The sequence below is a fragment of the Colobus angolensis genome, unplaced genomic scaffold (genome assembly GCF_000951035.1).
Source record: "Colobus angolensis palliatus isolate OR3802 unplaced genomic scaffold, Cang.pa_1.0 Scaffold57, whole genome shotgun sequence".
NCBI lineage: Eukaryota > Metazoa > Chordata > Mammalia > Primates > Cercopithecidae > Colobus > Colobus angolensis.
Genome location: NW_012119265.1, coordinates 6,408,156 through 6,420,905, shown reverse-complemented (window position 1 = coordinate 6,420,905; position 12,750 = coordinate 6,408,156). Strand labels below are relative to the sequence as shown.

The window sequence follows — 12,750 nt, the reverse complement described above, 5'->3', positions numbered from 1 at the left end:
AGGACTGTAAAATTTACTCTAAGAACCTAAGATGTGGACAGTTTACCAGTGAAGCCTGGGTTGATAAGGCCTAAGTTAAAATGCTTCTCTTGGCGGTGAGTTTCCTACAGTACACAAGCCTCTCAGTACCTTGGACCCTGGGTTGGTCTTTGCCTCCTTTTCCTCTTCTCCAGGCTATCCCTATCCTGCACCATCTTGCTTCCTCCACTAGGTACTCATATTAACGTTCCTGCCTCCACCTTTCTTTTGATTTGCCCTATTTATTGTATAATACCCAAGTGAGTCCCTGATTGCAAGCATCTTGCTTCAAAGGTTGGTGGGTTCTGCCTTGCACTCTAGCAACTGGCTTTCCTGCTCTGTTCTTCACTCTTTCAGTCCCTACATTGCTGCTTGTCATCCACTTCTCATCATAGACTTGGTGGCCTAACCCCTTTCTCAGTGGAATTAGTTTTATAACTTCTACTGACTTTAGAGCATAATGCCGATCAAACACAATGTACATAATATTTGTTGAATGAATGAATTGGAAACATTATCTTGCTTCTGTTTAAATATATGTCATGGGCTTAAGTGAAATATATTTACAAAATACTCATATTTTACTTACCTTTCTTCCCCTCCTGCCCTAGATTTCTATACTAAACACTTTGCATGTGTTATTTCTAATCTTCACAACAATCTTGCAAGACAGATGTTGCCATCTCTCTAAGGAAGCTATGGGTCCAGAGTTTCTCCAAATTCACTCAGTGGATCAGTGGTGGATCTTACTTCTCCATGGAACCACTCCTAGAATCACTAACCCCTGACCTTATTCCAGAGGTTCCTAGACTTTCTTCTTTTGACCTCCCCATGACCCTGCTCTTATCCTGATTGATCACCACCATCTTTGTCTGAATCCCTTTGAGACAGAGGGAGCTAGGAGGGAAGGACAAGAGAGAGGTCTTGACAAGGGCTCTGCATGAGAGATTAAAGCCAGGACCCGAGGGAGGTAGAAGGGTCAAAGGTATCTTCACATTTTCAACTTGAAGGAGAACAGTGGTAGTATCACTAAAAGAAATCGGTAGTTCAAAAGTCTTACTCCTGGGTTTTTAAAATTAGGTTTGAGTTCCAATGACTTTCTTTCTTTCTTTTCTTTTTTTTTTGAGATGGAGTCTTGCTCTGTTGCCCAGGCTGTGTGACGTTGGCTCACTGCAACCTTTGCCTTCCAGGTTCAAGTGATTCTCCTACCTCAGCCTCCTGAGTAGCTGGGATTACAGGTGTCTGCTACCACACCTTGCTAAATTTTTTGTATTTTTAGTAGAGACGGGGTTTCACCATGTTGGTCAGGCTGGTCTCAAACTCCACTCACCTCGGCCTCCCAAAGTGCTGGGATTACAGGTGTGAGCCACTGTGCTTGGCCCCAATGACTCTTTACTCACTGGTTAACCGTGAGCAAGTCTCTTAGCTTCTCTTGAGCCCCAGTTTCCTCATCTTTTCCCTGAGCATAATCTGACCTGACTCTCATGTTTGTCATTGGTTTGCTGTTCAAGTGATGCACTGCATGTGTCATGCTTTGTAAGGGCTGGAGCTGTGTGCACACCAGCCATCATCAGTATTTTCACATATATTATTACTAGAGTCAGATTGTAAATGGAGGCACCGACTTCTTGGTTAAAGTATATCTATGACAGGCGCCACCAAACTATAGTCCATGACCCATATGTAGCCTGCTGCCTGGTTTTGTGTGGCCCCTGAGCAAAGAATGCTTTTTACGTTTTAATAGGGTTGAAAAAAATGAAAAGAAAAGTATTTATGACACTTGAAGATTACATGAAATTCAAATTTTAATATCCATAAATAAAGGTTATTGGAGCATAGCTGAACCTATTTATTTATGTGTCATCTACGGCCACTTTTGTGTTATACAAGAACAGAATTGAACAGTTGTGACATAGACTATACGCTCTGCAAAACCTGAGATATTAACTAGCTGACTCTTCGTAAGAAAAGTTTTCCACTCTGTTTCCTTCCTTCCTATCTGTTGAAGCTTCTCAAAAGCAGAGAAAATTCCAGGAAATCTTAACAGTTTTTTTACAGTTATTTCTTTTGTTTGATAGTAAAGGTAAAATGAGAATATATTTATCTTTTCTTCCTCCTTTCTGATGCTTTTAAAAGTAAATCTTCATTCAATGTTGAAACATTATTATGACTTTGAAAGGTAATTAAGGGTAAAAAAAAAAAAAAAAAAAAAACCTCCAGCAAACTTAAACCAACCTTAACATGGCCATTCTAACACGTATTTCAAAAATGAAATTGATGCTTCCTTCTACTCTTGGCTTATTTATGTATTCCCAAATGGCTGTAACTATGGTCTACATACAATTTCATAGTTGATCAGCCTTTTTCAGTTGGCTTTGTAAATATTACTTGGTCGTTGCTTTTATTTTTCATAGTGGTTGTATTGCTATAGAATGGTACCGTTCACAAGTTATATGTCTTTCAGAAATACTTCTTGTTCTTGCCTTTCGTCCAAGCCTTGCTTCTTCAAATATGATTGCAACTGCTTCTCTTTGGAGCCAGCTCTGGGCAGCCTGGGCTTGCTTATTTTCCCTTTCTACCTTAATCTCTGCCGTCCGATACTGATTCAAGTGCAGCATTCCCACTGAGCTTACAAACTGAGAAAGATGAGGAATAAAGCCAAAGGAAAAGTGTCAGAGAATAAATGAACTTGATATTTTAAAGGTGATTTTCACTTTGCCCATACCTCCCCACCAATCATTCAATAATAATAGAAAAAACATTTAGCAAACAAAAATATTCTCCATTTATCTAATAGTGATATGAGGGATGTTTGTGCTCTCCTTTGCATTTCTAAATAAGTAGAAATAAAAACGAGACCATTATTGTCATTATCTTATACTGTTAATCCTTTTACTGTGTTTAATACAAAAAAACTCTTCAATCTGTCAAATTAACTAAATACCATGAAATATAAGTAAAAATGGTTATTTACATTTTATTATCTTATTTTTTCCTAGTGAGAAGCTGGATGGAAAAATTAAAAGACAAGGTAAGAAAAGTATTTTCTTCCATTGGATTTATTTTTAGGGGCATATAGCTTTGTTAAGCAAAAGATCTTCAGAGTAGTGGCGCTTTAGTTTATTATTCTGATTCTGGTAATCTATCTAAAGATTCAGGGCCACTTGCAGTACCCTGCAAAAAAGAAGGCCTTCCCTTTAAATCCCTTCTTTTGGAACACAGGAGACACCTTATTCTTTGGAGTACCATTCACTCATATAAAAGTATCAGAATTTACCTTGTCTGATACGCTCAACAGAATAATATCATTGACATGTCAAGGTGAAGTTTCTTTTCGGGGAATTTCAGGATTGTAATTCCATTCCTTCTGGCTTTTTTTTTTTCCCCCCAATATGAAACTCTTTAGGTGTGTAGTTTATCACAGTGCTGCCACTTACTAGGTATTGATGAGCTGACCTGCCTGGAATGGCCAACTATAGAAAAAGATTTTCTTTTTTTGCATTAATTCTGCCATCTACATAGTGATTGACAACGTTAACTTCCAGGTTGATATTGTTTATTTTCTTTTGATTTTCAACCCTCTCCAAGTGTTTGCTTTTGGTTACTTGGTAATTTTAAACTGAATTACTCATAAAGATATAGATGGAGTCCTGAATTCCTTGTTGTAACCTGTGTCAGATCCCATTATTACAGCCCAGTTCAGATTTCACTGGGATTTCAGCTAAATGGAAATCTTTTCAGTGGTCAGATACTGAGTTACCTTCAATTCACCAGTCTCAATATATTTCCATTGATGGCATTCCATATCTTTTTTATTACCTGCAGTCAATTTCCCTCATATTTGAATTATTAATATTATTTTACTACAGCTTAATATTAAAGAATACATTCAATTGCAAATAAATTTATATAATTGTATTAATTCTCCTTACTATTTCTGCTTCTAAGTAAAATTTAGCACAGATAATTTTTGAGAATGAGACTATTTTATGTTCGTATAAATTAAAAGTGACATTGAAAAATTTTGACCCTGTTGAGGTCAGTGGAGGCCATTTTGATATTTGTAATGGGTTCAAATGTGAGGAGAGGTGGGCTGCGATCAGATGGACTGAGAAACACTTGAGGGGAAGAAAAGTTCAAAAGTTTAGAACTGGATATATTTACATTGGTAGTGTTTCCTGTTATTTTTCAGGGAAAAATATGATGCAATGAAAATTAAACAGGATTTGTTATATTAACCTAGGAATTCATATATCATTGTTTCCATAGAAAGTATCCTGAGTTATTTAACAAAGAGACCAAAAAAAAAAAAAAGAAAAGTCTTAAGAAAATAAATTTTGTCAGGTAACCTGTTTTGAAATTTGATATTGTTAAATTTCTTATCTGCATGTATGTATAGCTTTACCATTCCCTTAAAATAATCTGTGCAGCTTTAGAGAAAGGCTGTATATTTTTATTCCGATGAACCCTTTATTCTTATCTTGTCTCAAAATCTTGGTCCCTTTTTCTTGCTCCTTTTTATCAAGAGAAATAATTTTGTGTGTGACCCCTAGTTTTCTGGCTTATTTTGAAGTTTTCCAAGCTTTCTCATCACTTTCTTCTGTAGTGTTTTTTTCAGTATATTTTAATTAAAAAATTGTAGGAAGCAAATTTTGGATTCCAGTGGTGACTGTCCTGTGTGCCTATCTCTTCATCTTTGACTCTTGGAGGGACTCATTTAAATCTTCCCCATATTCCCTGCCTTCTTCCATGCTTGAACGATTACATGCTAATTTGATATGTATATTTTATATGTATATACACACATATGTACATATATCTTCCTTTAACAAGTCTTACAGGTGATCCTGGTACATGCTGAAGTTTGAGAAGATACATGTACATAGATCTTACACACATGTATACATATATCTTCCTCACTCTCTATTTGTCCATCCATCCGTTCATCCATCCATCCATCCATCATCTATTAAAGTCTTGTTAGTCATTATCTTCAGAAACTGTTTGAATACAAAACTATTGTCTCTTTGATGAAAGTCACAGAATCCCTTAGAACTGAAAACTAAACTACATGCCTAACCTGGCTCTTCAGGCAAGCCAGGACACTCTGTCAGGTTAGCTTCATTTAATTGTTTCAGTATTGAGTCTCTGTTGGTTAGCTGGATTCTAGAAAGGGTGGTGTTTTCAAAAGTTCTGAATTGTTCCTTTTGTTGTTGTAGTTTAGTCTTTCTATATTAAGATTAAGATCAGCTGTGAATGACAGCCAATCCGCCCCCACCCCCAATGACAATGGCTTAGCCAAGATAGAAGTTTGTTATCTCTCTCTCTCTCTCTTTTTCTTTTTTTTGGCAGAGTCTCGCTCTGTCACCTAGGCTGGAGTGCAGTGATCTTGGCTCACTGCAACCTCCATCTCCCGGGTCCAAGTGATTCTTATGCCTCAGCCTCCTGAGTAGCTGGGATTACAGACATGTACCACTATGCCCAGTTAATTTTTGTATTTTTAGTAGAGACGAGGTTTCACCATGTTGGCCAGGTTGGTTTTGAACTCCTGGCCTTATCTGACCTGCTCGCCTCAGCCTCCCAAAGTGCTGGGATTACAGGCATGAGCTACTGTGCCTGGCCCCTATTGTCTCCTGTTTTTAAGTCTGAGATAGTCACAGGTTAGTGGGGAGTGACACAGTGACAGGGGCCCAAGCTTCTTCTATTTGATGCTTCACCATTTGTGACCTTCATCCCCAAGGTGACCTCATGATCCTGGATGGCACTTCTAACTTAGCTATGTGCATACTCTAGTCAGAGGAAGGAGGAAAAAGGGGGAGGCTAATGACACCCCTTTCTTTTTAAAAGGGAGAATAAAAGCACTCTGTCATTCTTAAAGGGGAAGAATAAGGGCTCTGCTCCCCTTTTATAGAACATATCTTGAAATTTTCTTCTGCCACTGACATAACATCTTCTTGGTGAAACTTACCACATGGTTGTACCCAGCTTCCCAGTAGGCAAGAAATCTTTATTTTGTTCCCACTCCCAAATTGGAGGCTCCTTTACTATAGAAGAAGAAAAGAATGGATATTGAAGGACAGTTCCTGTATTAATTCCATCATTAACTGTCTTCTTGGCTAAGTGTTCAAGTTGGTGATCCTTGTTAGGCAAGTTTTAACTTGGCTACTCATTAGTATATCTTTTCAGCATCTAAATTGCTTTTCAAAACTGAAGATGTGTAACAATTTTAATTGTGTAATAAAGACCAGGCCTGTTGTTACATCAATAAAACCAATATATTTCTTCTAGCTTAAGGAAACCATTCAGAAAATGAATGGCCCAGACTATACTTTATAGCAGCAATTCTCAATGTATAGTCTGGACCAGCATCATCAGCATCACCTGGAGCTTGTTGGATGTGCAAATTCTCAGACTCCACCGTAGACCTACCTCCCAGGAACTCTGGGAATGGGGCCCAACAGTCTGCATTTTAGCAAGTCTTGCAGGTGATCCTGATGCATGCTGGAGTTTGAGAACAACCATTGCACAGAAATCGTAAGGATGATGTCTCAGTTCTGCAGACTTTAGGCAGTACAGCATATCATTTGGTTTCCTATGGCTTTCTTGATGACAGAGGTTCTGAACAAATATGTCATCCTAAGAAGGAAGGATACCTTTCTCGTTGACTTCAAACAAACAAAACTTCAAAGCCTAACAAAAACAAATATATTTAGCAATATTTTGACTTATAATTTACTTTAAAATTTAAAACTTTATTTGGAAATAATTTAAAATTTACAGATGAGGTACATGAGTAAGAATGGTACAAAGAACATTCCTACACCTTTACCTGGATGCGCCCGTTGTTCACATTTTACCCCATGTGCTTTGTCATTTGCTGCCACGTTCTCCTCTTTTTTCCTGAACTATTTGAGGATGAGTTGCATGTGTTGTGGCCTGTTTACCCTTATATACTTCAGTGTATATTTCCTGAGAATGAGGGTATATTTTAAGCAGATCTTTGTGTAGTTATTAGCTGGAGTATATTCAATATCAATATAATACTTTTATGGAATCTAGCATTCATATTTCAGTTTTTTCAACAAACCCAAAATATCCTTTATAAGAGCATTTTTTCTCCTCTCTTAAAGAATCCACTCTAGGATTATGTAACACATTTAGTTGTCATGTTTCTGTAATTTCCTTTAATCTGTAACATTTTAATAGCCGTCTTTTATCTTTTATGACATGAACATTGTTAAAGAATACAGTCTTTTTTAAAAAACAGAATATACTTTCAGTTTGTTGGATGTTTCCTCATGATTCGATTCAGGTTATGCATTCTGGGTTGGAATAATACATTGGTGCAATTGTGTCTTTCTCAGGGTGTCCTCGGGTCACGTGTATATGCAATAATTTGGAACAGAAAAAAAGTATTAGGTAGAATTTATAACTTAAAACTGTATGCATGTTGTCTTATTTCTTTTCATTGCTGAAGAAATCAAGCCATGAGCAATTCTAACAGAAGAGCTTATTTTCCCTTAGTCAGTTTGGGAAGAAGAATAGTTAAATTACATTTTAAGATGGTACGTTGCTTTGCTGCCATCTTGTAATTTACTTGTAATTTCAAAGCAAGGCAGAGGCCCCCCAAAAAGGAAAAAAAATAGAGGAGACAAAAAAGAGAGATGTAACTGAAGTTTTGTGAAATCTACATAATTGAGAGCTCTAGCTAAATTTAACCATTTCACAATGAAAGTATACGTTAAAACGTCATGTTGTACATGATAAGTACGTACAGTTTTGTATGTCAATTTACAAATATATATGTCAATTTGAAAAACTAAAGCTCCATAAGTAAAAGGCTTAAGTGTGTCAATGAGAAATGTGGAAATGGTGACATATTTGAGAATACGGATGTTGTTGGTGTGGGATTAAGTTACAGAGTATGGGGAGACCTCCACAGAGGCGGATCACGTTGACCTTCCAAAAGTTCAAATGTTACCGTGCATGAAAAGCCTAATCATCTGGGCTTAAAGGTTATCATATTTCAACATGTATGTGTTTCCGTAAACTGGGAATGGTAATTAAAAATAATTCACAGTTTTTGTGTGAGCACCAATGCTTTGCTGTTGCTCAGTATTTTCCCACATGGAAAATTACAGAGTTTTTATAAGCCTTAAGTAGATTTGGAAGAACTTTAGAAAAAGTTTGGGCTTCTACAAAGCATATTAATTTATTGAAAAATGACTAGGCTTTGTTTCTTGGGGAAAAATACTTAGTATGCTGAGGAACAGTGGTATTGTTCTCAAATTAATGGAAAAATTTCCATATTTTGCCCTAAGTTAAGACTCTGGGAGGCAGAAACAGTAAGGGAGCTGGCTGAATACAAGAGGAAGGTGCTGCCGTTTCATAAGCTCTGATGTATTCCTTGGATGTCCTGCTAGAAATGTTGGGAAAACATCACAGCCTACATACTTCAGCACTTTCAGGAAAACTTTTATCCTCTTTCCTGCTCCGTTTTTGGCTCACTTTGAAAAATACTAAAAACAGTTTGTGCTGTATTAGAAATTTAAAAGATAGTCATATAAATGAATAGACTTATGAAAAATTTTAATTGTTTATGTATTTTATATGGGTAGGAGTCTAGGAGGGGCTTCTTGGGAGGTAAACCATTACCTGTGTTCCCCCATGAAAGGGCTATAGGTTAGTACATACCCTGTTAGCTCATAGGAGTCTTATTGACCAAGGTGTAGGGATCACTCTGAGTACAATGGCCTTGCCCTAAGCTTGGGTAGGTCCTGAGGTACTTACTCAAGTCCAGGGATCATCCTGCTCTCTGAGGACCAAAGTATCCATAGTGACACCTTGGAGACACTGGAGACATAGATAAATTTGACACTTTCAGGATCTTTGGGAGGTATCGTGTTGTTGGTAGTGATTCTTGTGTCCTTCTCTGCCACTTCCTTTCTTTGGGGATGGGACATTCGGAATTCCCTCCCAACCTCCAACTTTGTGTTGTCTATTGGGAGGGCGATTCCATTCACAGAAATCACTCCATCCATTTTGTGTGCACACTCTCTCCTTGTCCTTGTCTTTTCTGCCTTTGCTCCGACATCTAACATTCCTCCCCTTGCCTTTGCAGGCCCTTTTCTTCCTTGTTTTCAGAAGCCCTCCCCTTTTACTCACAATCATTTTCATCTTTCTTCTCTTACTGTAATGCAGCTAAGACAGACAGAGAGAGGGAGAAGAGAGGACCACCACTGTCAAGGCCCTCTTTTTACCCCCCAGCAAACAGTATTTCAGAGGACACTTTGACCTCCTTTAAGCTTGATGCTGGCTGATATTTCCAATTTATAGCATTTTAGTAGTCCTGGCATTCTCAGAGGCTTACTTCATCCATCTTTAATACAAATTATATTTCTGTCATCAGAATCTGATGTTGACAAATGTGCATAAGCTAGTGGCTTGAAGTGCCAGTAGGTCTGGCTGATTTATTTCTATAATTCTATGTATTTGAAATATCCCCAAAATAGGCCTACCTCTCTCTCTGTTACCTTCTCCCTAAAAAGTTACTGTATTTTAGATTTAGTTTTATCTTACAACAAAGCAGACAGGATAATTCAAAGTGTCTAAAAACCTGCTGCCATCCAGCAGAAATGAGAAACCCAGGGCAGTGCTCTGTTTAGCATCCTAATGTGTGTTTCCTTTTCTATGCAGGCTGGTTACATGTCTGGGATGCTGGTGCCTGTAGGGGTTGGGATAGCTGGAGCCTTGTTCATCTTGGGAGCCCTCTACAGCATTAAGGTTATGAATCGCCGAAGGAGAAATGGTTTCAAAAGGCATAAAAGAAAGGTATGGAACCAACAATAGCAAAACCTAATCAGTTTCAGAACATTCTTTGCTTATCTAATTTACTTAATAAAGCACACGGAGTTTAATGATGCTTGAGCGGTATTGACATGCCCAGTGGTCTGGATTAGCTGCTGTAGCTCCTGCCTCAGCTTCATTTGTTAGCGTGTCTTTTAAAGGGGGCCTGTTTCTCAGCTTTGCTCTGCGGCAGGAAGGGTTTAATGCTTTTCTGTTTTCTTTCTCTAGCAGAGAGAATTCAACAGCATGCAAGATCGAGTAATGCTCTTAGCCGACAGCTCTGAAGATGAATTTTGAATTGGACTGGGTTTTAATTGGGATATTCAATGATGCTACTATTCTAATTTTTATTTCGGAGCAGAAAAAAAAAAAAAAAAGGAACAACCTGCCACATTGCTGCTATCAGGCCGTTAGTCCTAGTGTCTGCTGGGTGCTGGGTAGTAGATTTTTCTTGTACTGAGCAGAAACGGCATGCTGTATACTAAATGTGTCATGCAGTATTTGGTTTTATTCTGTAGTGAATTTTCCACAACTATGGGCTACAACTCATAAATATGCAGCATATATGTTTTTCAGTAGGAGTTGCTACATTAGGCAGAGTAAATATTTTGTATTTTTCCACAGTGTCTTTTCCTTGATTTGAATTACCTGCATTGAGAATAATGATTGTTGCCACCAAGGCATGCCTGACTTTGAGATATAAATCTTAACAAAGAATAACTTCTCATCATTATACTCTACCTATGTGAAACCATGGGCTTGTGGGCCATGGTACATACTGCATTTACATCAAACTAGCAGCAACTCAGAATGAAATCATTTTCATTAAGAAGTTCTCTCAGCATATTAGGATTATATGTAGATTTGTATGTATTTTGCATTATGTGCTTCAGTCTCCTAGTTTTATTATTTCTCACCTTCTCTTTTGTTCTTATTCTTGGCGAGGAAAAATGCACTAGAAATAATACATTAAATTGACTCTTAGTCTTAATATATGCTTGCAGTCTTAAATAGTGTGATTGAGTCCAGCAGAGTCATACATGTTTATGATTAAGAGGTATTCTTTTTGTGGTACTATTTGATTTTGCCAAGAAGAAATGAGGAGGACATCAAGAATGAGATGAGAGTAGGTAAGCTCTCAGAGCATTTCTCTCTGCCATTTGGTTCTATGCTTATGTGGCTACTAATGTGACTAATTCAGAGTGTTGTATTTCCACATCTGTGGTCTTCACCATGGAAAAAGTGGGCTACCATTGGTCCTTATTTGGCTTTATTAGAAAAATAGACATTCTATCGTTTGTCTGCCCAGTGACCAGAGTCCTGGTGCACAACAGAGCTCATGGGAAACCAGCCTCTCTCAGGGCACCCCGCTATGAGGATGTTAAACTATGTTCGATCATTTATCATCTCCCTTGGAATGTAATTCGTTGCGCTATACAAAATAGGATACTCCAATGTGCTATTTGGATCTAGGAATTGAGGACTTGTAGTTAGTTGAGTTTTGGGGTAAAGACTTGGCTCATATGGAAGGATATAGGTTATTTATTAATAGTGCTGTCACTGTGGAGAACTTGTTGGGGTTTATTAGAACTTATCTACTAAGTTCAAGAAAAATTGCACAGTTATTCCTCATAGCTACTATGTGAGGTAGGACATATGTTTTTATTCTCCCATTTGACTGAAGATGGAACTGAAGCAGAGAAGTGAAATGATTTTCCAAAGTTGTACCTAAAGAGAACCAGCGTGAGAACCCACTTGGACCCAGAGCCATGCACCCTTATCTTCAATTCAGTACCCTTTTCATGGACTTTGGAGGAAGCAGTGATATTTCAGAGTCCTTCTTTAAAACAAAGGTTCTAAGGAAATAGCTGCTTGGTCAAGGAACATTTGATGTGAGTTTCAATCTTTGTTAAATGAATGATGGCTTTCTAATTTCTCTCTTATTCATACAAGTTCTTTCCTTCCCCATCTCAGTTATTTCCTTTATAGTCATAAATTGAAGTATCACTTCTATGGAACTAATAGAGAAGCCTTCCTAGAATCCATTTTTGAAAAATGGCTGACTTGCAAGAATGTTTTCATCAAATAATTTTAACTCTTATTGCCAAGAGATGTAAGCAAATGTGTGAAATTGATCAAGAGAAGTGAAAAGCTCTGTACAGTCAAATAGAAGTTAGCAATTGGCAAATTAGCTCAAGGTCAGATTTTAAAAACAGAATTCAGAACCATGACACTCAGAAGTGATTTGTAATTTCATGAGTAGAGACGTCCTGATATTGCATAAGGGATGTTTTCCTTTTCTTAAGAGCAGCCCTTTGCTATAAGTATTTCTAAGGTTGGGAGTGAGTGAGTGTGGTGTGGCATTACTGTCTTTGTATTCTTGACAGACTATTTGTTAAGAATACATAATAGGCCACTTAACTGAGTAGCACGTGGGTGATGCTAATGGCCATTATTGCCTTGGGCTACTCAATCTATAGTCTTGACTAAACCATGGCTAATAGGTTTACTTTTCAAATTGTAGTATAATAAATTCCCAAATAACAGACCCATATTTTCATTTCTCAGAGGTCTGTGAGCATGACATGTATGTGAATTTTGGCTTAACACAATATCTCTGTGGTCCTTTTTGGGAAACATGATTTCTTAAAGGAAAAGCATATACTCAGAGTACATTTCTGTACAAACCCATTTAAACATCTGGATTGAGTGGATGGTCAGTGGATGGTACAAATGACATGTTTATTTTGGCCATTTTCCTAGCTGCTGGGCTGTGGAATAATGATTTTCAGTGTTTGGCTTAGATTATTAAGAGGATCAGAAAAAGTTGTCATATTTTAAACAAAACCTGGGATTAGGGGTGCTGCTACCAGATGGAAGTGCTGG

General features: G+C 37.6%; 1 protein-coding gene across 2 annotated transcripts in view; it reads left to right on the top strand.

The window, feature by feature from the left end:
- LOC105526021 (chromosome unknown open reading frame, human C14orf37) overlaps positions 1-11,424 on the top strand; it is a 318,003-nt gene extending 306,579 nt beyond the window's left edge. For both annotated transcript variants that reach the window (XM_011961887.1, XM_011961886.1), the window contains 3 exons: positions 3,018-3,049; positions 9,715-9,849; positions 10,093-11,424. In XM_011961887.1, the coding sequence (XP_011817277.1) occupies positions 3,018-3,049; positions 9,715-9,849; positions 10,093-10,161 (236 nt within the window). In that variant the 3' untranslated portion in view covers positions 10,162-11,424. The remainder of the gene's footprint in view (positions 1-3,017; positions 3,050-9,714; positions 9,850-10,092) is intronic.
- The last annotated feature ends 1,326 nt before the right edge of the window (positions 11,425-12,750 follow it).